Here is a 22,873-nt window from a genome sequence, read left to right on the forward strand (position 1 = left end):
AGGACTCAAAAGAAAACCCATAATTGAGAACTTAAATAAGATACTAAACAACCCTGCAGCCTGCTGGCAGAAATTCTGTCTGACGCATAATCCATCCATCCATCCATTTTGGAGTTCATTTCTCTGATCTTAAATTCACCAGTAGGGCATTGAGACAAATGCTTTAACTATGTCCTTAAACTAGCTTTTAGTAGGTAAAGTATTTGGTAGACTAGACTTCCTATCTGGTGCAATTTGCAGCAAAATAATCTCCTCTCGGAATGTTTTTCTGACAGAGCTGTGTGAACTCACTTTTTGGGCAACTGCCAGCTATGTGTATATCTGTGTGCTTTATTTGACTCTTGATCCCACTTATTACACATGTTTGGCCAGTATCCCAGAAGGAAGTAAGAATGAGCAAATGGGTGGCTTTACATGAAGAACTACTTTATAATTCTTAAACTCACATTCTTGCATTAAACATTCTGTAGTCCTACGGGAACTGCCAAGCTTTATCTGTCCCGAGAGCAGTCCCGTATACCTGCTTTTACACTATAGTAGCATTTAATAATGGTTACTCCTCGACCTGAGCCCAAAGTTTCAGTTGCTAAATGAGAGAGTGAAGTGAGTTTTGCCCCATTTTGTAATCTATCTTGCCACAGTTAAGTGAATCACTGCAGATGTTTAGTAACCCAGTTGTTAAGCGAATCTGGCTTCCCCGTTGACTTTGCTTGTTAGAAGGTCGCAAAAGGTGATCACATGATCATCGGCATGCTGCAACGGTTGTAAGTGTGAAAAACGGTCATAAGTCACATTTTTCAGTGCTTTTGTAACTTTGAATGGTCACTAAATGAACTGTTGTAAGTCGAGGACTACCTGTACTGTTCATTAAAGCGATCTGTCACTTTGTGAGATAATGGGCATCCTTCCAAAAAACAACAATAGATGGAGCAGCTGCTTTAAAGTCCATATTGTTCCTGTTTTTGTTTTTTGTTTTTTTTAAAAAAAACAAATATGACAATGAGTAAAAAGGAATGGCTGTGGTTTTTCTTCTCAAATACACTGTGTTATATAGCCTTGGAGTTACACAGCCAATTGTTTTTACATATGGTAACGTAAAATCTGTTGAAGTCATTGTGTGATACTCCCAGTTCAAACTGATTTTGCAGATCTAGTTTGTGACTAATTGTTCCATTATTTATGTGTTTCAATTTGCTGGACTATCCTTAGTGAGATGGAGGACATAGAAACTCAGATGCTTTCTTTCCAGCCTTTGAATAACATTCAATTATAGGTAATGGTCTTTCTGTGCTGTTCATGCATACAAGTCTTCAGGTTTCTTATAAGTAATAAATTGTTTCAGTTTAATATGTTTATCTGATTATATGTTACCCCCAAAACATACAAGTTTCTTGGCATGGGAAACACGGTCAGAAATACCGGGGGAAATGAAAAATATTTGCAGAGGTCAAGAAGATCCTTCCCGTTTAGAGAATGTGCTTCAAATTATGTGATTAGTATTGCTTCCAGAGGGCAGCACAAATTAACATTGGATTATGCTGAGAATTATGTTTTTTGCAGCTCAGAGTGATTCTGCCATCTAGTTCACTGCAAGTCTTTCATTATTCATCATGATGGACCTTCAGCAATGATGATTTTTAGTAAGCCACCCAGATTAACCTTTGTCCAGATTGATACCTTTCTTTTCTGATGATTGGAGCTGTAATAAAACAGAATAACAAGTTGTAAGGGATGTTGGAGGTTTTCTAGTCCAATCTGCTGCTCAAGCAGGAGACCTTATACCATTTCAGAACAATCTGAATCCGACCTCTTTTTAAAAATCTCTAGTGATGGAGCACCCACAATTTCTGAAGGACATTTTGCCCAATAATGTCCATTTTATTGTCTATTTTTTTTGGAAGAACATCCCAAGTTCATGGTTGACCATGTCTATATGTATTCAATTATTTCTGTTTTTACTTTAATCAGTTTCTCTGTTGATAAAGTAATAGATATACAGAATAAACTATCTGGGAAAACATAATATAAGGTAACCTTTACTGTCACTTTTTTTCTGTGAACACACTGGCACACATTCAAAAATGAAATTCTGACGCCATCTATCTATCTATCTATCTATCTATCTATCTATCTATCTATCTATCTATCTATCTATCTATCAAGAGAGACTTCAAAATGCAATTTGTGATATCCTGTAAAAGAGGATAACATAAAAAAGTTAAAAAGTTAAAATAAAAAGTAACCTCAAAAGTCTGGTGGGCCCAGCTGTTCTGGAACATATTCAGACTTTTGCCATTAAATACATCCCGCTGAAATATTTCTTCTCCCCTTTTGTTTTTAGGTGACCTTCACAAAAAGAAAGTTTGGATTAATGAAGAAAGCCTATGAACTAAGCGTGCTTTGTGACTGTGAAATAGCACTCATAATTTTCAACAGTTCTAATAAGCTCTTTCAATATGCCAGCACTGATATGGACAAAGTTCTTCTCAAATACACAGAATACAACGAACCCCATGAGAGCAGAACTAACTCAGATATTGTTGAGGTAACACATTACCATTCCCTACTTAATATATAATAATTGTATTAAATATTAGTAAGTGGTATTTATTTCTAGATAGATCATTGCTCTCTTCAGTTCTCATTACTAGTTTGGTGTAGTAGTTAAAGTGTTAAGGTGGGTGGAGACTTGATTCTAGTCTATCCTCAACTATAAAATCTCATTGGATAAATTTGGGCCACTCTTCTCTCAGCCCAACCTGGCTACAGAGTTATGAGGTAAATGGGAGTATTATATATGCTGCTGTCACCTTCTGAATGAAAGGTGGAATATGAAAACAAATCATTGTCATTATCATCATCATCATCTTGAACACCCCCTAAATAAACAATCCTAGAGTTGATTCAGGGACATTAGCCATTAGATTTAGGGTGCTTAGATTTATTTGACCAGGTTCAAGTTACTGAAAGCAGAGTTTAAGTAAGTAGAGGCTTTTAGTGGTTCTTTAACAATATTTAAGGAAGCTCAAAACTTGAATAGTCAGATATAATCCCCAAGATCTGGGGACCTCTTCTCTGTTTCCAGTTCTTTCATTCTCGGTGATAAAAAGCTGTAATAATTTGAGCTTATACTTCTGGCTACATCCTTTAGCTGCCAGTACTTTGAAACAGAATTTTCAAATAATTCCTGGCCCATTTTTAAATTCTTGCAAGTGATACTGGCAGAGTTTACCTACTACAGTACAGTAAAGAAAATGCATTATGTTCCGTATTCACGTATGTATGCGTACTTAGGTGGATTTTACTGCTCCTTTAAAAAAAAAAGATACGACATCTTGAACTAAGATATTTCCACAAAACCTAGATTAGATTTTTCTTGAGAATTAAGAAACACTGATTGATGTTTAATCTTTTCCTGTCTCCTGTTTGAAGTACATAAAAAAGCAAGATACTTAGGACATACTACCTTATTTCAACACATACAAGTGGTGTCCTCCAATTTGTCAGTTTTTCAAATTGCCTTTTTGCAGGAATACTTCTGCCACCATATGTTTCATGCACAGATTCCTTCTATAGTGATTGAAATAGTTTATTTGCTATAGTGTGTGTACTTGTCACGAGCAGTATACGATCTCTTGATTTAAAAGTAATATTCAGTACTCTGGGGCATGTGATAATTCTTTATGTAGTCTTACATTATGTCATGTTTTTGGCTGATTAAAATGTTTGTGTTCATAAACTAAAGGCCATTTTATTAATTGCATGGGAGATTGTAAAAGGATAGCCTTCTCTGTCTATAAAGAGAAAAGCAAATCCATACCCCACTGCTTCCTGCTTGCTAGAAGTCGGGACCCAGCAAATTGAGAGTCAAATTAAATCCTGGTCTTTAGAATACTGAGCTGAGCAAAGAAAGGTTCGTTCCTTTCTTCATATATGCAGGGTTTTTTTTTTAAAAAAACAACAACTTCAAACTTGTTTTGCTTCCAGTGACCTCTTTTTCCTTATGTATGGTGAGCATGAGTTTCTGCATAAGATTTTCTTTGTATATTACTTAAATAGAATCCCAGTCATAGTGGGGGAAAAAAAATCAGAGATCTTTTGTAGGTCCTGAAGATCAGCTGTTCTCTCTGTGGAGTAACTAAAACAACCAATTTGTTTCTTATGATCATTCTAAAATGGATTCTTTTTTCTGATTAATAATCCTATTTATAAATCAACCAAAAGTCCATTCTTTTAAATTAGAAACGCTACTTGTGTGGCAGTAAAATGTGGTTTTCGTTCAAGCCATTAAAAACTCAGCCTTGACTCCTATCCCTTCAGCTTTCTCTCTTCCACCACCACCCTCCTTACTCTCCTCCCTCCCTCACTGAGGAGGGTGAGATAGCTTTTTTAAGATAATGCTGTAGAAAATTACACATCTATAAGATGTTTATTGAGTGGAGCAGATGGTAGCAGTTGGCTAACCTTGTTTGGTATGAAGCACCTAAGCCAAGTCAGTCCTGGCTAATATTTCAGTAGGAGATCTTCAGAGGATACTATAGGTACTACTCAATAGGCTGTGCCGAGAAGATGAAAAAGAAAAAAAAAACTACCCAGAAGAAGACAGTGACAAATTACTTCTGTATCACTGCCAAGAAAACTGCAGATCTATGAAGTCACTAGTAGTTGAGCTTGATTTTAAGGAGGCTTAACCTTAAAAACCATGTAGAACTGGGAACATGCTGGATGATATGCAGGGATTAACTTCTTAGCTGTAAAGCTTCTGTTCAGGAAAACAATTCACCCGCGTGAATTTCTTCCTGAAGAAAGTATAGCTGTTAAATGTCTGAAAGACTGTTATGAATATTAATCTTTCTTCCTAGCTTATAAAAGTGTAACATTATTAACTGTATTAATACTACATTTAAGCAGTTGTTGATTTGTGAAGATATCATAATTTTTACAATAAATTATAACGTTTTGAGTGAAGTGGGATGCATTTAGTATATTTTGGTTGATTTGTGTATTAGAAGTTAATGTTCTGTTGTAGTACATTTAGCTACAAATAGAAATGGCAAGGGGTAAAAATAGATCTAGCAAAGCACCACTCTTGTTATTGTTTAGGAAGTCCAATCTGTTAGACACTTAGTATTTCTAGAAAATGTTGAGAACTTCTCATAAAGACATTTCCTCCCTGAAAATCAGTGTGTGTAGTGAACAGTTGGTTCGGATTCTGTGTTTGTTCCAAACAAATTATAGTGAGTGGATTAAAATGGAATGAAATGCAACACTTTACTGACCTTCAGCAAACCTTATTTTATACAACTTTGTAATTACATTTCCCAGTTGCTGGGATTTTGCCAGCATCATGAAAAATCTGGGATATTAAGGACTCCATCCACTGGATCATACAAGGGTGCTTGGATACTTGATGTTGTTAGATGAAGGATGGACGTCAGAGTTCCAAGCAGCTGTGCAACTATAGATCAAAAGTTTTTAAGCCCAAAAGAAAATGGTATCAAACCATGGGACTATTTCTTTGGATTCCAGTATAGCAAGATCAAAATCATGGTTTCAGTTTTGCTATCAGATTGCGGGATACTGTTTGCTTTCCTACCTAGACTGATAGAAAAAGGATATGACATTATGTTTTTAGCAGTTACTGTTTAAACATTAATTAATAAAAAATTACAATAACTGGTCAATAACTGGAGAGTACGGATTTTTATTAAGTGATCTAAAAAGTTGTTTGTTGGGAGATGTTTGATTCTTTTACGTCATTGCAATCCTAGAAACAGGTGTGTGTGAACAGAGAAACATGTAGAATATTTTGTAATGAGGTTTAATTAGTAGGAGAGCTTTTTTATATCACTGAAAATTCTGATGTTTTTCATGTTTGTTGCTTCCTATAATTGACTTGAATAAAACATATCCAATATACCAAATTTCAGAAATGTAGACTACTGTATAGCATTTTAATTCAAATAAACTCAGCAGTGTTACCATTCATCCGTAATGGAATTTGACTGCTGTATTTTAGAAATGCATTAGATAACGTAATTCTAGCTCATTTGTGACTAGTATATGAATCAGGATAGCCAGATCTGCTCTTTCAAAGCAGAATTCATTGTCCATGTAGTATTTTATTAGATATATTATTTTTTAGATCTTTTTTTATTTTAGATTTTTGAAATTGTATTTATGGGTTGATTCAAGAATGCATGATGCATTTTAAGATTAATGCTATGAAGCTATATTTACAATTTATTTTTATTCTTGGTAAGTAGCAGTCTAGTTAGGAAGTGCTATAATTATATGTCATTTTCTGCTAGAAGTTTATCTTCTTTAAAGAGATGACAAATTCAGTATAACTCCTGAAGTTAATTTAAATTGAACCAATTCAGGTAATTGTCTAAATGTTATCCAACTTCCTTGTTTGTGCATACAGGTCTAAAAAAATTGCTACTCACATATCAAAAATGAGCTTTACTGTGACTTCAATAATGGTTTTTTTTAAAAAAACCATTGAACGCTTTAGAGGTTGTTATTCTGCTACTTACCCAATGTATTTATTTTCCCAATATGTCAATATATTTGCATAAGAATTCTGTAAAGAATTTTAGTTTATTGTAAGTATATTTGGCCTACTGTAGTATTTGGCTACTCCTGCTTGACTTTTTTAATTGCTAAAATAAAAAGAGTTCTGGAGATTGACAGTGATGACTTCATAGACATGTTCATGCAGTTTTCTTGGCACAGTATGCAAGTGGCTTCTTATTGCCTTCTTGAGAAATGTGTTCCTGCCTAACTCTTATAGTGGATTCTCTGATAGGCTCCTATCCAGACATTAACCCTGCTTGATTTCTTTAGCTTTGCACCTTTGGCTTGTCGGTTCTTGCCATCCTTGGATAGGACACCCAGCAGCATCTGCAGCAGAGGCAAGGGGTCAAAGGGCAGCCTAGCTAAAGCAGCATTGCCAGACCAGCCCTGCCCTTTTCTGTTTGGCAGCCTTGCATACAGGGCAACTGCAGGGCAAAACTTGGGGAACAGTTCAGTGATACTGTTTCGTCATTCTGATAAAAGCAGTGAGGCCCTGTTAACACTTCTAAGAACATTGTTTTGTGAATGCATAGCTTTAGGTTATGATATTGGAGTTAATTTTCACATGCACAGTTTGCAGCCACCAGGAAAGGAAAGGAAAGGAAAGGACTTTTACAAACTAGATCAGTGGTTCTCAACCTTTTTAATGCCGCGACCCCAACCGGTCGTAAGTCGAGGACTAAACCGGTCATAAGTCGAGGACTAAACCAGTCGTAAGTCGAGGACTAAACCGGTCGTAAGTCGAGGACTTTCCCTGCCTGGGAGCGCCGCGCATGTGTGGTTCCGCCCCCTGCGCCGGCCGAGGCATAGCTGGCAAGCGGCAGAGACGGAGCAGGCCGACCACCAGCTGGCCCAGCCCAAGGGAGGTAAGGCACCCGCCGGAAAAGGGGAAAAAAATGGCGAACAAAAAAAATGGTGGACAAAAAAAATGGCAGACAGCCTTGCTTGGCGACCCCCGTGAAATGGTCGATCGACCCCAAATGGGGTCCCGACCCACAGGTTGAGAACCACTGAACTAGATGGATGTGTTCCTGGGGAACATGAATTAAACAGATTCTAGAGATATTCATTAGGTATGTTGATTCTTGCCTTAGCTTTCTAGATGAGCTACCTTTCCCCATTTTTACAAGAGGGCACATATTTGAATGAAAGGCGAATCCACGAATACAGTCGAAGCAGTCCTCGCTTCCCGGTCACTTGTGCAGCAAATATTCAAAGTTGCGATGGCACAGCCAGCCCTTGAAGTTCCAGCTATCGCCCCGCCACCCGCAGTTACCTGCTTATGATTCAGTTCTTAGCAACTGTCTCGAACTGGTCGTGGTGGTTGCTGGTTGCTGTGGTTATCAGCACACTGGGTACTGTATCAAAAATACCTTGGACAACACTTAGTAAATCTCTGCACTGATAAAATTTCCATCTGTCAATTACAAAAGGCCATGCTTGGATCAGCACACGTACTATGCCAGTATATTATAAGATCCTAAGTTCTTGGGAAGAAGTCGATACCTATAAGGGCTAAAGAATTGGAAGCTGTGATTTCACATAGTTGCATACATAATATGCCACAACAAACATGTTAACCTAGAGACAAAAAGAGTTTGCATAGTGGATGTTGCAATACCTGGAGACAGCAGAATAGAAAAGAAAGAAGTGAAGAAAATCACAAAACCCACAAACCCGCAAATAAAAATAGAATGCCTGCGACAAAAGAAAGCAGAGATAGTACAATAGTAATGGGTGACTTAGGTGCAATTCCATAACATCTGGAACACCACTTGAACATCATCAGCATTAACAAAATCACCATCAGTCAGTTGCAAATATTACTTCATACTACATCCTGCTGTGATACCTTTAACATCATCAAACAACATCTACCTATTCCCAGGTCTTTGGGAAGGATTACATAGGTGGATAAAAATGCCCAATCCAGTCTAAAAATCTGATTGATTGTACACACAACTATAATAATAATTTATTGAATTTGCTGACTCTGGGCAGCTCACACCAATCAAAGAAATTACAGTTAAGTCAATAAAGCGTAAAAGATAAAAAAATAAAAGATGGTTAGTACGATGAAACGAGGGGGTCTCACTCTTCTTTGCCAAAGTCTTGGGTGGAGAGCCAGGTTTTTGTGGCTCTCCTAAACAGCAGCAGAATCGGACCATCCAGATCTCAGGAGAAAACTCATTCCAGAGAGTAGGTCTGCTATAGAGAAGGCAGGGGTCCCAATATATGACATTGTTAAATGAAAGAAACCCAGGGTGCACTATCCCTGCCAGATTGAATCAATCAGTCAGATATTATGGGAGATAGGCAATCCTTTAAGTACTATTTGGGGCTTAATAAGTAACAACCAGCACGTTGAATTGTACCTGGAAGTAAACTAGCAGCACTATAGCTCACAAAACAGAGGTATCACATGGACATGCAAAGGTATACCTATTACTGCTCAGGCTGCAGCCACATCTTGGACCAGTTCAAGCTTCTGAGTGGCTTCTGAGTGGTGTTCAAGGGCAACCCCATGTAGTGTGTGTGTTGCATCCACTAGGTCACCAGGGCATGAGTAAATTGCACTATCAACAAAGAAGAGGATCAAAACTGCGTTCTCTTTTGACGTGCTTTTAATCGAATGCCAAGTGCAACGAACATTTTAATTTGAATGCAAAGACTATGTTTTTTTTAATTTATAAATCAAGTGTTACTACAGTAGAACTGGATTTTTATATGCCTTAACCAACTAGAAAATGTATGCCGGTCAAAACATTTCTCTCTCTCATCACACATCCATTGCCGTCTTCATTTGACGCTTCAGTTTGAAAAAAAATGGTATTCACAAGGGCGTTTCTCAGTTGGGCCAGGTACGCACAACTGTGTCGTATTGTGTGGGAGGAGAGGTGGGCTTAATGCTTTACTGTTTCCCAATGTAAGGCGCCCATTGCAAATTACACTTGAGAAGAGTTTCAGTTCATATTGGCTGAAATATGAATTTTCCAAGCATACTTACTATGTGTGTGCATGAATTTTCAGGTTATTATGTGCAGGAAATGGAGGGCTAATCCTGCCCCAGATGTGCCTCCCACAAATTGCTTCCCCAGGTGACAACCTATGTTAGAAACTGCTTGGCAAGAGTGTAAGTTCATTTTAAAAAGAAGCTAATTTATGTCTGAAAGGAGGGAAGAGGGGGGGGAGGCGTCTTACGTACTGAAGAAGCAAGGGGACCGGAAATGCTCTTGGGGAAAGTGCTGATATAAGGCGCTGTGGTGCTCTTCAAATATGGGGTGGGGTGGGGTGGGAGGGGGAGTCACTCAGAAGGTCTGTTATCCCATGGTGCAGTGCATGGAGTACAGGATAATAGATTCTGGTGGGATATTAGGAAAAACTTAATAAGTGACAGTGCAACAAATTCTCTTGGCAAAATGATCCCTGTTCTTGCACACATGCAAGCTCCGGTTGGAATTTCCTGAATTTTGATTCCAGCACCAAGGAAGGAGTTAAACTCAATCACCTAAAACGATAGTTTCCAATTTTCTATTTTTATGATGATCAGCTGTAATGCAGTAATGATCCTTTTATGGTTTTATAGAATTGAATACTTATTTAATACATTTCTTTGCAAGCTCTACATAAACTGCAGTCTTTTATAGGCCTGGGTGATGCCTATGATTATCCTGGCAGCTACAATTCGTTTGTCCTAATAAGATATTTTCAGGGCAGAAATAAATGAGAATATATTAGGATTAATTTACTTATCTCAGTGACCAACCAGTGGCATGTGACGGGTTTTGCTCAAACTACAAAGTTGAAATTTAATTCCAGGGGTCCAAAACTGCTGAGATGACTTTGTAAGTTGGACATGCAGTAGCTATCTAGTAAATTCCTAATTTTGTTATGATTTAAAATAACTGAGTGGTCTGTGAAGTACTATAATTACTATAAGTGCAATAAGTAATATTTTAACAAATAACTCTCACTTGTTTAAGTGATTTGGGGATATTACTTGAAGGACTGCAGTTTTGGAACTCGGTATATATACATGTTGCAACAAAAGAGGCATGCTAACACATTATGAATATTTAATACAATATATTTTTCAACACAAAGATACTTTTTTTCCTACATTTGCTAATGAATGTCACTAGCACTTGGAAACCTGGTGTCCTGAATGTATCAAAAATAAAACTGATTTCACAATAAAATTTCAGGGGTAGTCAACCTTGGCTCTTTTATGACTCGTGGACTTCAACTCCCAGAATTCCTGAGCCAGCTAAGCTGGCTCAGGAATTCTGGGAATTGAAGTCCACAAGTCATAAAAGAGCCAAGGTTGACTACCCCTGCTTTATATCATAATTTCAGCCGAATGTTGTTCTTTGGATGATAATATGCATACCAGGCGCGGTATATGGCTTTAGTCTAAAACCAGCAGTGTCATACCTTTCATCATCCCAACTCAAGGAGATTGACCTTCAGTCCTCCATCCCTTCAACATTTTCCTTGTTAGGGCTTAAAGTACTGCTTTGTGTAAGTCCTGGAAAGAATAAGGAAAACCTTTCTCTCGCCATTTTTTCTCCTTTCTGATATTTCCTGCAAAGTAGCAAGAAAGGCAAAAGGCAAGCCGCAAGTCTCCTTTTTCCATTCAGCTTCTGCTTTTTGAATATTCCTGCTTTCAATTCATTTTTTTGTGTGTCTGCAACAAGTAGAACTCCCAAGTGTGCTTTTTCACTCTTTCACTGTGTTGCAAGCTAGAAGCAAAGAAAGTTTTCCCCTTTTGCTGCTTCCATTGTTTTTTTTTGTGTCTCACCATTGTTTGCAAAGAAGCAGCTACTTCATCTTGAAGTTTGCGCTTTCTCAGCCTCTCTTTTTGTCTTTTCTTTCAACTACTAACGGGATTATTTTATCTGAGTTTTTGCTGTAACAATGAAATCCAGTTGTATTATTAAATTTAAAAATGTCCTTAACAAGTACCATCCATACTATTTAAGGGCATTTTAAAATGCAACAATAACAGGATATCTGCAAATCTTTTAATGCTAATGTTTAATGTTAACGTTTAGGAAAAAATGTAATTCTTTTTGTTATAATTGTGAGTCACAGATTTCTTGATAGAAAATAGAAAAGTTGAGAAGCTTTGTTGTTGGAAAAACATGATTGTACCAGGAACTAGGTATTATGGCCAGATATAAATTTAACAACAATAGTATCTGAAGGTTAAACGTCTACATTTTTTCATTCTTAAACGACTAGCAAACTAAGCTGCATGTTTTGGTTAGTGAAGGTAGGTTAATCCAGATTTCAGTAGGTTGCTTTTGTCGATCAGTTAAGTCTTGCCTGATAATTCGGAATTACAAAATAATGCAACAGATTTTTTTCTCTTAAAATGTGTTTGTATTTATATAGGCAGCATGTTGACTTTGGAATGGTGCTAAGATGGAGAAATCCTTTGGAAGTGGGCCAGTATACTTAAAATGCAGTAGAATGATTGCTTATTTTTGGTCTTAAATATGACTGGAATTAGTTTTGCCTTTTGTTCTTGATTGTAAATGGTATGATGCAAGCTGGTGTTTGCCGTCTGTTGAGCTTCCCAGCTTAATATGTGTTTCCCCATGCCTCAGATCACTACTACATTTAATGTATATGGTAGATTATACAGGCAGCCCTCAACTTACAATCGTTTTAGTGACTGTTCGAAGTTACAATGACCCTGAAAAAAGTGACTTGACCATTTTTCACATAACCATTGCAGCATTCCCGTGGTCATGTAATCGAAATTTGGATGCTTGGCAACTGGTTCTTATTTATGATGGTTGCAGTGTCCCAGAGTTATTGTGCAGATTTTATTAGAACAAATTTTAATTCCCGCATAATAATTCCAACAGTAGCATGTGGCGTTCGTAATTCCAGAAAGACGCTTGCTACTATTGAGTGGCATATGCACCAGAACTTTCACTGATAGTTAACTCATGTTTTTTTTAAAATCAGCCCTCTGGACACCCACAGAGGTCTTGTGACTATGCAGATGCAATGTGATTTTGAGTATGTGTTGACCTGGACTTGTGCCATGCCAAAGAAAAGCTGCTTCATTGCCCTCAGTGGATACATGTTCACCTTTTTGAAGTGATGCCCCAGAGCAATTTGCAATGTCCACAGATCAGTAACTCCTCCAGGATATATCTCAATCAGTTCGTGGTTGAATTGGGTGAGATATAAGCACAAAAATATTCATGGAAGAGCAGTAGGTACCCTTTCCCCTTTGTTTACAGAATTTTAGGCATCCCATTTTCTTCACGCCAAAATACTGGTGTTTCTTCGGATATGTACATAGTTTTTTTTTAGATATATACATATACAGCTGGGTATTTTTAGCCAGGAATACCCTGATTCAGACCACATATACCCCCAAATTATTTACAAAGTGTAACTGTAATAATTGTTCACCTCTAAAAGTTCAGCTGCATGGCAATTTCATAACACAGTCAGCCACTCTTTGTAATTATAACCGTACAAGTACATTAACGCCATAATTATCTTGTTGCAGAGCCTGAAGTTCTGCATCTGTTGAGGGAAAAAAGCTAATAATTTTTCTGTGCCACGGTGTAACTTGTCTGTGGCAATATCCTGAAAAATATGAATGGTATGCCGTATGTACAAATTTAGTTGTTGAGCGAATTATGTAATCGAATGTTTACTTATTAAGTCATGTAGAGGCAGCAATTGGATTAAAAATCTACAAACTTGGTTTTTAGTTGCACCTGCGTATGGCACAGAGCAACGATCCAGATATTTCAGAGCTTGGCTATTATATCCCAGAGGAATAAATTTGTTGGGGATAGTATATTTCTCCTCCTCTGGTGGGGATGGTTTGACTCTGGAGAGTGTCAGCTTCCTCTACTCATTCCAACTTGAACATAATGGGTAGTGAGTAAGAAGCTCATCCCTGTGTACACATGGTGTGGATCCAGCTAGGGCTCAAATAAATGCAGTAAAGTGTTAGGATGAAAGTGTTATAGAATGACAGTGGTTCTCAACCTGTGGTCCACGGAGCCCTGGGGGAGACTCTATGTCACCCAGGGGGTCCGCAAAGGCTTGAAGAAATGTGATGATTCCTGGGGGGGGGTGTCCGTGGCTACAAAAGGTATTTAAAGGGGGTCCATGGTGAAGAAAAGGTTGAGAACCACTTAAACAAAAGCTGCCTTTCCTGATACCGCTGAACCGTATAGATAAAGTCCTTCCAGGCCCTGTCAAACAGCCACTGTTTTGTGTCTGATGAGAGGACAGGCATCCAAACAATGGCATAGTAGAAGAGAGGTTGGCAGAAGCTGGATCAGGATTTTATTTATGCCCTAACAGATTACAAAAGAAGGGGAAAAAAATCTTCCTTAAATTGCATTTTGGGTTTCTCTTCCAATTCCTCAGAAAAAGAATTATGGCAACAGTATGGTTAGGCACTCCACTGGTAAGGAAGAAAAAAATATTGAAGGAATGCTGGATTTTTTTTAACATGTAAACACTAATAAAGAGCACAATGTCTCCTACACACCGTATGTTATTACTAATCTGGAATGCTATGGATATAGTGAATTGTATAAAGAGGTGGAAGGTATATCCTCTACTTAAATAGTATTAGAAGCTTTTTTTAGGTATGTGCAGATTTCATCAGTGTCACTACATAAGGAATTTTTGAAATTTCACATTGAAAGAAAAAAAAACATTTTATGCAAGCATGTTGTATAAGCTAAACAAAGAATGTCCTGTTGCTGACAAATACTATGTATCACGCTATTCAGGAATTTAAAAAGGAGAAACCTCCATTATTACTTGAGGCATGCAGTTAAATAAAAATAACCATCTTAATTTTATAACCCCAAATGAGTGATGCAAATATTATGACTTGCAATTAGATATAAAAGCAAAGCAATAGTAAAAGTTAAAATCACTACAGTTTAATAAAATAGAATGTTAATTGCCTTTGCTTATTAGGAGTCCAGAAAGCATTATGCTAATTACCTTTCAACTAGCTTTTACCATTTAACGATGTGACAGTTTATGGCAGGGGTGTCAAAACTGCCCGTGGGCCGGATGCGTCACGCGGAAGCCACGCCCACCCCATTGGCGGCAGTGGCAAAACAGTCCCGCTACATCACGCGACGTCACATGATGTTGCAAGTTTGACATGTCTGGTTTATGGGCAATGAAACCGTTTAGTGACTATATGAGTTTGTGAAGTAGTATATGAGTTTGTGAAATGGTCCTTTGGAATGTGGAATGTTGCTGCTCTTTGCTGTTATTTGTGACTTGTGATCCTATTAAATGACCCTATTAAAATGATCACATTCTGTAAGACATATATTGAGACTGCTGTTATCTTCTGGGTTCTAGGAGGCAGTATCCTCATGTGGTTGGAGCAATATGTGGTCGGGTGGGAACTCATCAAGGTTAAGAACCTACTAAACTATTAACCAATTCATCTGTAATAAGTGTCACATTATTTTAGCTTGAAGACCGCTTCCGATCTTACACTTGGAGGCCCTTGGAATTTTACAATGGGGTGAGGCTTAGTGGCTAATGCTGTTCTGTGTATTTGAGAGGTGTTCAGAAGCAGCACTAGCAGGACTAACTTTAATGATGCAATTTAAGAAAATATTCTCCCAAAGAAGGGCACGGCATGGCATAGGCCTTCCTTGTGCAGTAAATCCATTCTGATAACAAATCTTAATTACTTTTAAGGTGTCCCTGACGCAGTTATAGCATTTCATAGCAAGTCATTTTTTTTCTGTGCTAAGCTGAGAAAGCAGCCTGCTTGTGATAACTTGTCTTACTATCAAGACTGGCAAAAACAAATGTTCATTTACCACTAGTTATTACACTGTGTTTTGTTTAAGAGAGAAGAAAACTCAAAAAAAGAGCACAAATAGGCTGCTTTCCAAGAAATAGGGGCCCTCTCTATTATGGATGAGAGTCAGCTATCTCTGACATGTTGTTGCCTTTGAGAGAACTGGTCTGGCTTATCTCTCACGTTGGGTTGGATTTTGCTTCTTAGATGATAGCCATCCACTTGTTTTCCTTTGACATACAGTACAGGAGTAACAGTTTTGCTCTTACATTATTCAATTGTGATAAAATGCGATGTTTCTATTTGAATGAAGCCTCCAGGACAGTTTGTGTGAAACTGATTAGAAGAGCAAACTTTTAAACATCACAAAATTAATCTTTTAAGAGTTTGAAGACACCTAAGAACCTGATTTGAAGGGAAGGTTTCCAGAATCAGAAATGGGAGATAAATTAAGATTTTTTTCCTTTCCTTCCGAGTCAAGAGTTAGTTTTTCTTCTGAAAATAACTGTTAAAAGAAGGCAATTATCTTTTGTTCAGAAACTATGCTTCAGCCTTCTGCAGTGAGCTTCACAATTCACAATACTTCTAGATCCCAGTCCAGTCATGTATTGCACACAATACGTATGAGATCGGAATGCGTCTTGGGGAATAATGAAGGACGCTGCTGCGGTATTGTAGTAGTAGTATATAAACTCTGCCTTATATAAACTTTTTTTTTTTTTAAACTTCTTCGCAGTTTGTAACATCAACGACTTCCTTTTTTCTCAGTATGCCGTTTTAGAGCGTCAGGTCATGTTGGGCAAAATGTATTCATTCCTTTATGAATGCCAGACGCTTTCTGAGTCTATTTATAGCATTCAATAATTTGTAAAGGTTAAATGTAATCCAGACTGTAGTGTTAGCATTTTCCCTGCTGATATCACAGAGTAAAAGACTGGCAGGCCAGCCTTGCTGGAGGTTTGGGAGGGCTAGCAGCTTTCAGAGTCTTAGACTGCAGGACCATGTATGGTTAAGTCCATATAAGTCTCCACCTGATTGGTCAGACAGTAAAGATAAGTACTGTGACAGGTGTTGGTGAAAGCTACACCTGTTTTCTCAACGTGGCCTGATTTGGTGGGAGTTCAAGGCACTGGGGGAGGGGGGGGGGAGGGGAGAGGGGCAGAATATTATGCCAAGTAACCCGAGAAGGAATTATTTCCTAACGGTGCCTTGTGATCTTTACATGAATGTGATTGTGTTATGTGAAATGCTGAGAGCACTTTGATGCTGCAGAGGGGGGGAAAACAGTACCAAGCCAAATGTTGCTTAAATGCACTGTAGCTTCTAAAGTTGAAAAGTTGTTATGGAAATGCAGCTGACCCACAAAGTGAGTTGGCTGCTTTTGTTGTTCTACTTGTCTCAAAGAAGTACCATAAGTTTACTGGAGCAGGGGATGTGTATGTGTGTGTGGGTGTGTGTACACGTATACCTATACGTATATGTATACATACATACATATATACACATACATATATACACATACACATACACACACACATATATATATAATATACATACATACATTATATATATATATATATATATTATATACACACACATATATAGTTATACATAGATATATACAGTATATATATACAGTATATATATATATATACACATATATACATATATACATAACACACACACACACATATATATACACACACACATACATACATACATACATACATACATACACATACACAAAATCTAAAAAGAATGTGTGTGTGGTTATACACTTACACATTTTAGATCTTACAACTATTTTAATAGTTTTAGATTTTTCAACAAAAGATTTTTTAAAAAAAATCAAGATATTTAATCACTGCTACATTATTGGTAAAAGATGGCAAGCAATAATGAAATGAGAGCTATGGGTTTTGCTCTAAAATGTAAAAAGGAAATGTCCCAAAAACATTGTCTTGAACATACAAGCTCACTGTGTCTACCTTTCAAACTAAAAGATTGAGGTTTCCTTTTTAAAGGAGAATAGAATGGACATGCTATGTTCCTTCCAGGATCCTCTTTGTACTTGTAATGAATAAGTATATTTGATAATGCATTTTTGGTTTGTAAACTTAAGTTGCTGGAGTCGTGGAACAGGACAAAAAAATTGGTCTGAGATCAGAACATACTGTCATATCTTTGAGATGTTAAGCTTGTAGTTTCTGGCAACAAGCTTTTAACTAGTGCTTAGAAAGGAAATTTCAAGCTGAGGACAGTCTTTTCACAATGATTGCCTTCTGAGGAACAATTGCATTTTGCAGGGCATTGTGGAGAATGTACCTTTCGTCTATGGGAACTTACACAATTTTAATGAAAATGTTATTACAAAATGTGTGAATGGTCAGTATAATAGTGATTCTGTAGACGCATAAGCTAGAGAGGTTTGCATGGAAAAAGAACCTGGAGTTTAAGCTGCTTCATTTTTTCTATTGAGTGTATTATAGCTCAGAAATCACCTATTTACCTATTCAGAAGTGAGGAGAAGGATAGCTTGTTCCATTTCTCTAACAAATTTGCATAATGAATGGTGAGGTGAACAGCAGGTAGGAAGGGGTTAAGAGCCTCTTTCTCTTGCTGTTTTTCCATTCCAGTTCTCAGACTGTATTTGGCATTAAAATAAATAAAAGCAGAGGGGAGAGTAACACAGAATGTCTTGTAACAAGCTGTTTGATGCTCGAGATCTCTCGAAGCTAAAATCAGAGCACGGAGAGCATGCTGATCCTTCATGTACCTACCTGATAGAGGGCAGGCAATCTCCGGCCCACTCTTGTTCTAGAACATTGGTTCAGTTTACACCGGGAACCATTTACAACTGGAATGCTCATAACTCGCTGTAGATTTAAATTACAGATGAATACTACTACTAACAATGAAATGGATCATTCCTAATTTCCCATAAAATTAGTTTAAACTTTTTTTAAAATGCCAGGAAATTTGGGGGGAAAATTGTGGTGGTTACCAAGGAGATGGGGAATTATAGTTTTGTTAACAAATGTTGAAAAGTTGCAGTGTGTTAAGAAAGCAGTATTCCTGTGGCTTTGGCTGTGAAACGGTCAGTGCCCTCTTAATACAGCTTTGCAGTTGAAATGACAACAACATGGCAAGTGCAGCATTTCCTCTGTGTGTGAATTTTCCAATTGTATTTCAGACTTTAAGAAAGAAAGGCCTTAATGGTTGTGAAAGCCCCGATGCTGACGATTACTTTGAGCACAGCCCACTCTCGGAGGACAGATTCAGCAAACTAAGTGAAGATAGTGATTTTATTTTCAAGCGAGGCCCTGTAAGTACTTCTCTTGGCTCCTACTTTTTATTTGTTGATTCTTTTTATTAACTTCATTATTTAGGCTCTGAACAAGAAGGAAAACAGAGGGTGCGACAGCCCAGACCCTGACACTTCCTATGTGCTCACGCCACATACAGAAGAAAAATATAAAAAAATTAATGAAGAGTTTGATAATATGATGCGGAATCATAAAATCGCAGTGAGTACTGTGGTATGCCTTGTGCTCTTGTTACATGCATGAGAAGATTGGGGGATACCACCTTCTGTGGCTACTTCTGCTTGGAAAGCAGAAATACCCACTTGAGGTGCGTCCATCCGAGGTAGAAATCTTGAATGGTCATAGTAATCCTATTAGGCAAATTCTGCTGAGCGATGCAATTTGATTGGGTACATCTTCTTGGTGTAGAACGCAGCAAAGAAAGCCTGAGTACCTGTTAGGTACTAAGGAATTCTACATTTTAGTAAGAAGAAGAAACTTCATGAGTACTTAGAAATACAGAGACCTTTGTGATATCTCCTAATGTACCTGAAGTCATATGCCTATGGATGGATAAAAAATAACGGCTGTCTTAAAGGCCTTAATATGCCAAAATCCCATACAGCCTAGGAGAAAAATATGGGAAACACGATAGTTATGTGCTTGGCTGTACTTAGAGCAGAATATACAAATTAAGGGCTAAAAGCTTCATGTAAAAGATGAGTTTTGAGGAAGAATTTGAGAGCCATAAGGGAGCATTATAAATAGAAAGGCTTATAAAGTTTATCTATGTGTAGATGACTTTAATGTAACATTCTTTCAACTACATTCCTTGCACAAGCTAATGTTTACTCTCCCTCACACATATGAATACTGTTACAATATCATAACACACACTAACATTTTATTAGCTTCTTGGCAACTTAAATTTTTTTAATGTATTAAATCAAATTTATGTTCAACTGTTAGAAGACAAAATAAATATTAGAATTTTTATGAATAGCCTACTTTTACCTGCATGATATTTCTGATTGTAGCAGTATAACTTACTGTTTGTGGATTCTTTTTTTTTTTTAAGGCCAATATGTTTTTGTTGAATGTTTGCTTGAATGTAACATGTGAATATCAATTAACCTATTTCATTTCCTACTCGCAATGTTGAATAAGCCATTTCTAAACTGATGAATTTGAAGAAATTAAAAGCTATTTGTTTCTTAACTAATTTTGAAACTTTGAGTAGTCGTATGTAACTGATGCCAATATTTTGTATAAAAAAACAATAATTGTAATCTGTGTATTTTATAAAAAATCAAAGCTAGTATTCTAACACTTGGTTACAATTTAAGATTTCAAAAGATGTACTTTTCTGTCTCAATTCCCTCCCCCCCTCCCCCCTTCCAGCCTGGGTTGCCTCCGCAGAACTTCTCAATGTCGGTGACTGTTCCTGTATCCAGCCCCAATTCTTTAAACTATAGCCCTGGGAGCTCTCTTGTGTCCTCAGCCTTGGCAGCAAGCTCTACCTTGACAGATCCCACACTGCTAACTCCTCCTCAAGCTTCGTTGCATCGAAATGTATCACCTGGAGGTCCTCAGAGACCCCCAAGTACAGGTAGCGCAGGTAAGACTGATTCTAAAAATCTATAAATTCCTTTCCTCCATTCAGTATATAACACGGAATGTAATATGTATTTTTTTTCATTGCTTAACTAGGTGGGATGTTGACCACCACCGATCTCTCAGTGCCAAATGGAACTGGTTCTAGTCCAGTGGGTAAGTTTTAAAATTTTGTATTTTCACTATCACAAAAGACCTAATTGGTTACATGGTGTTTGGGCGCTTTGTAAAGAAAGCAAAGCTTAGCGGACAACAAAATTGCTTCTTTCTGTGAAGACCTTTGCTTATTCTAGGATTGCCTTGGACCTGCAAGTTTTTGGGTACCTGACCCAAAATAAGTACAGTATACGTGCTTAGAAAATAGGTACCTTAAATTTTAGCCTATTGATTCTTGGAAGACATTGCCATGTCTTCATTTTTACAGTTTGGTGCTTTTTGTTTTTATCATGGTACAGAGTGCATAACCGTGTACATATTAATTAAGGAGCGCAGCGATCAGCAAAGGGGAACAGAATCTGTAAGCTTTCATGTGAGCTTGGCTTTGAAGGGTGAATATTTTTTCCCTTGGTACTTGTTGACAGTAGGGAGGTGTGCTGTTTGCTTCAGTCAGTGTGGAGGCATCTGTGTTCCAATTCTCAAATTACCGGAAGATGGCACGAACACCTGCTGCCAATATTACTTGCCTACTCCTCGTATCACTTGATGGTGAAGGATCAGCTAGCCTGGAATGAAGAGCATAGAAACTCTCCTGGGAAGGAGATTGATCCTTCCTGCCATTGATATTCCAAAACAGTTCTTTGGGTGTATTTACTGTACCTCATGTGTAGGGCTGGAAGTCCTTTGGAAAATATACATGTAAAACTGAGGTTATGTTTGATCCATCGGATGTGCGGACTGGAATTCTTTAAAGCTTGCCTCCGGCATTTTACAAAACTGGTTGACTTTACCAACATTTTAGATCTGAGTCTTATGGTATATCTGAGGCTATACTTCATTAAATGCTTATGCAATTATTTGTTAATTCAAGCATTAAAAGCAATCAGGCCTTGAGTGTTTGCATATGTTTTTGATAATATTTACAACAACTTTAAATATACCGGTACAGTGGAATTGTTCTCAAATAGGAATTAGGCACGGAGGGCTAATAGTTTATCTTAGGTGGTTTAATGCTTATGTAACTAAGGTGAGATTTCTGTCAGAGCATCTACAGTTTGCAGAAAGTAGTGACTCTGTTAATACATGTTGCTAAGTCATAACATGGTTGGTTTGAATTAACATGAATCCAACGATTATTATTTGCTCTACACCCTGGATTACAATTATATAAATGATGATTTACAATCAAATATTTTACCTGATTTTACCTGATTTTTTGATAGCTAGAGGTAAGCTATTCAGGCAAATGTGTGTTTGTGTGAATATATTTTGTTCTCATCCTTAGCTCAAACTGCCTTAGGAGCCTGGTTTTTATCAGAGAAGCAGTTTAATGATACATACCATTTAATTATATTTAACAGTGGATGTATTTATAAACTTTAAAAGTCATTCTTTTCTATAATTTTATATGGCATAGGTTATACTACGTATGCCTTCACTTTTTTCTTTTTTCAGGGGAACACTAAAAGCTGAAGCGCTCTCCAGTCCGGTTTCTTTAATGTAGTGATATATTACAATTTTATTGTGAAATACTGGGCTGGGATATAGAATTTTATGTGACTGTAATAATGGATTATTAAATAAGAAAGACCGTATTAAAAAGCTTGAAGATAATAAACAGTTGAAGTTCTTACTATTTTTAGTTTGGGATTTAAATTATTTGAGAGGCCAACACCTCTTTCTGGGATAACTAATAATTGGCCGCAATAAATGCTATTTGGTTTAACCTGGTGGACGAGTTTCTTTGAAAAGCTCATTTTGGGGAACGATTAAGCTTGTCTCTCTGCATTTTCTAAATAGTTATCCAGATGTGCACAGTTTGTGTTCTTTCCCCCCCCCCTTTTTTTGCACTTGTACTTTAAAGGTGCAGTTTATTAGCTTGGCTCGTGCGCAAGACAGAGCTGGCGTGGAAAGGGTTACTGGAGTTTCATTGTGCAAAGCTCTCTGACAATGACATCATCTTACAGATCTGCCTCTGGGCCCTATCCTGAAGCAGAAAAATTCCATGCTTGGTTCTCCCAATTCAATTTATAATTGGATATTCTTGTCTTAACAGCATGTGCATCTATTTAAAGCTTCTTCTTGTCAGGTACTGAAAAACTGAGGCGAAAGCAGAACAGCTTTAACTCGTGAGTGGCCTGCATGCTCGTGGAAAGAGTAAAAGGGGTGTAGTGTAAAAGGAAAAAAAAAAAAGGGGGGGAGGAAGAAAGATTAGCTCTGTGCACTGATGTAATTCCTGTGATAATCCGAATTGCTGAATAAATATTCAGGAGCACGTTTGCTTTGAAGAAGTCTCTGTTGCAATTAACGGGGGATTGCTTCAGGTATCTGTGCTTAGAGCAGTGTTTCTCAGCCTTGACAATTTTAAGGCATGTGGACTTCAACTCCC

The 22,873-nt window shown here is 37.4% G+C and overlaps 1 protein-coding gene across 3 annotated transcripts in view; it reads left to right on the top strand.

Annotated features, from left to right (window-relative positions):
• Nucleotides 1–22,873, top strand: part of MEF2A (myocyte enhancer factor 2A) — a 62,128-nt gene that overhangs the window by 19,607 nt on the left and 19,648 nt on the right. For 2 of the 3 annotated variants that reach the window (XM_015811842.1, XM_015811843.1), the window contains exons 3-6: nucleotides 2,342–2,545; nucleotides 18,799–18,936; nucleotides 20,116–20,332; nucleotides 20,425–20,484. In XM_015811842.1, the coding sequence (XP_015667328.1) occupies nucleotides 2,342–2,545; nucleotides 18,799–18,936; nucleotides 20,116–20,332; nucleotides 20,425–20,484 (619 nt within the window). Of the gene's footprint in view, nucleotides 1–2,341; nucleotides 2,546–18,602; nucleotides 18,735–18,798; nucleotides 18,937–20,115; nucleotides 20,333–20,424; nucleotides 20,485–22,873 lie in introns of all 3 variants that reach the window. The other variant, XM_015811844.1, reaches the window with a different exon arrangement.

This window comes from Protobothrops mucrosquamatus, unplaced genomic scaffold, assembly GCF_001527695.2.
Source record: "Protobothrops mucrosquamatus isolate PMUCROS unplaced genomic scaffold, P.Mucros_1.0 scaffold53, whole genome shotgun sequence".
In the NCBI taxonomy this organism is placed as follows: Eukaryota; Metazoa; Chordata; class Lepidosauria; order Squamata; family Viperidae; genus Protobothrops; species Protobothrops mucrosquamatus.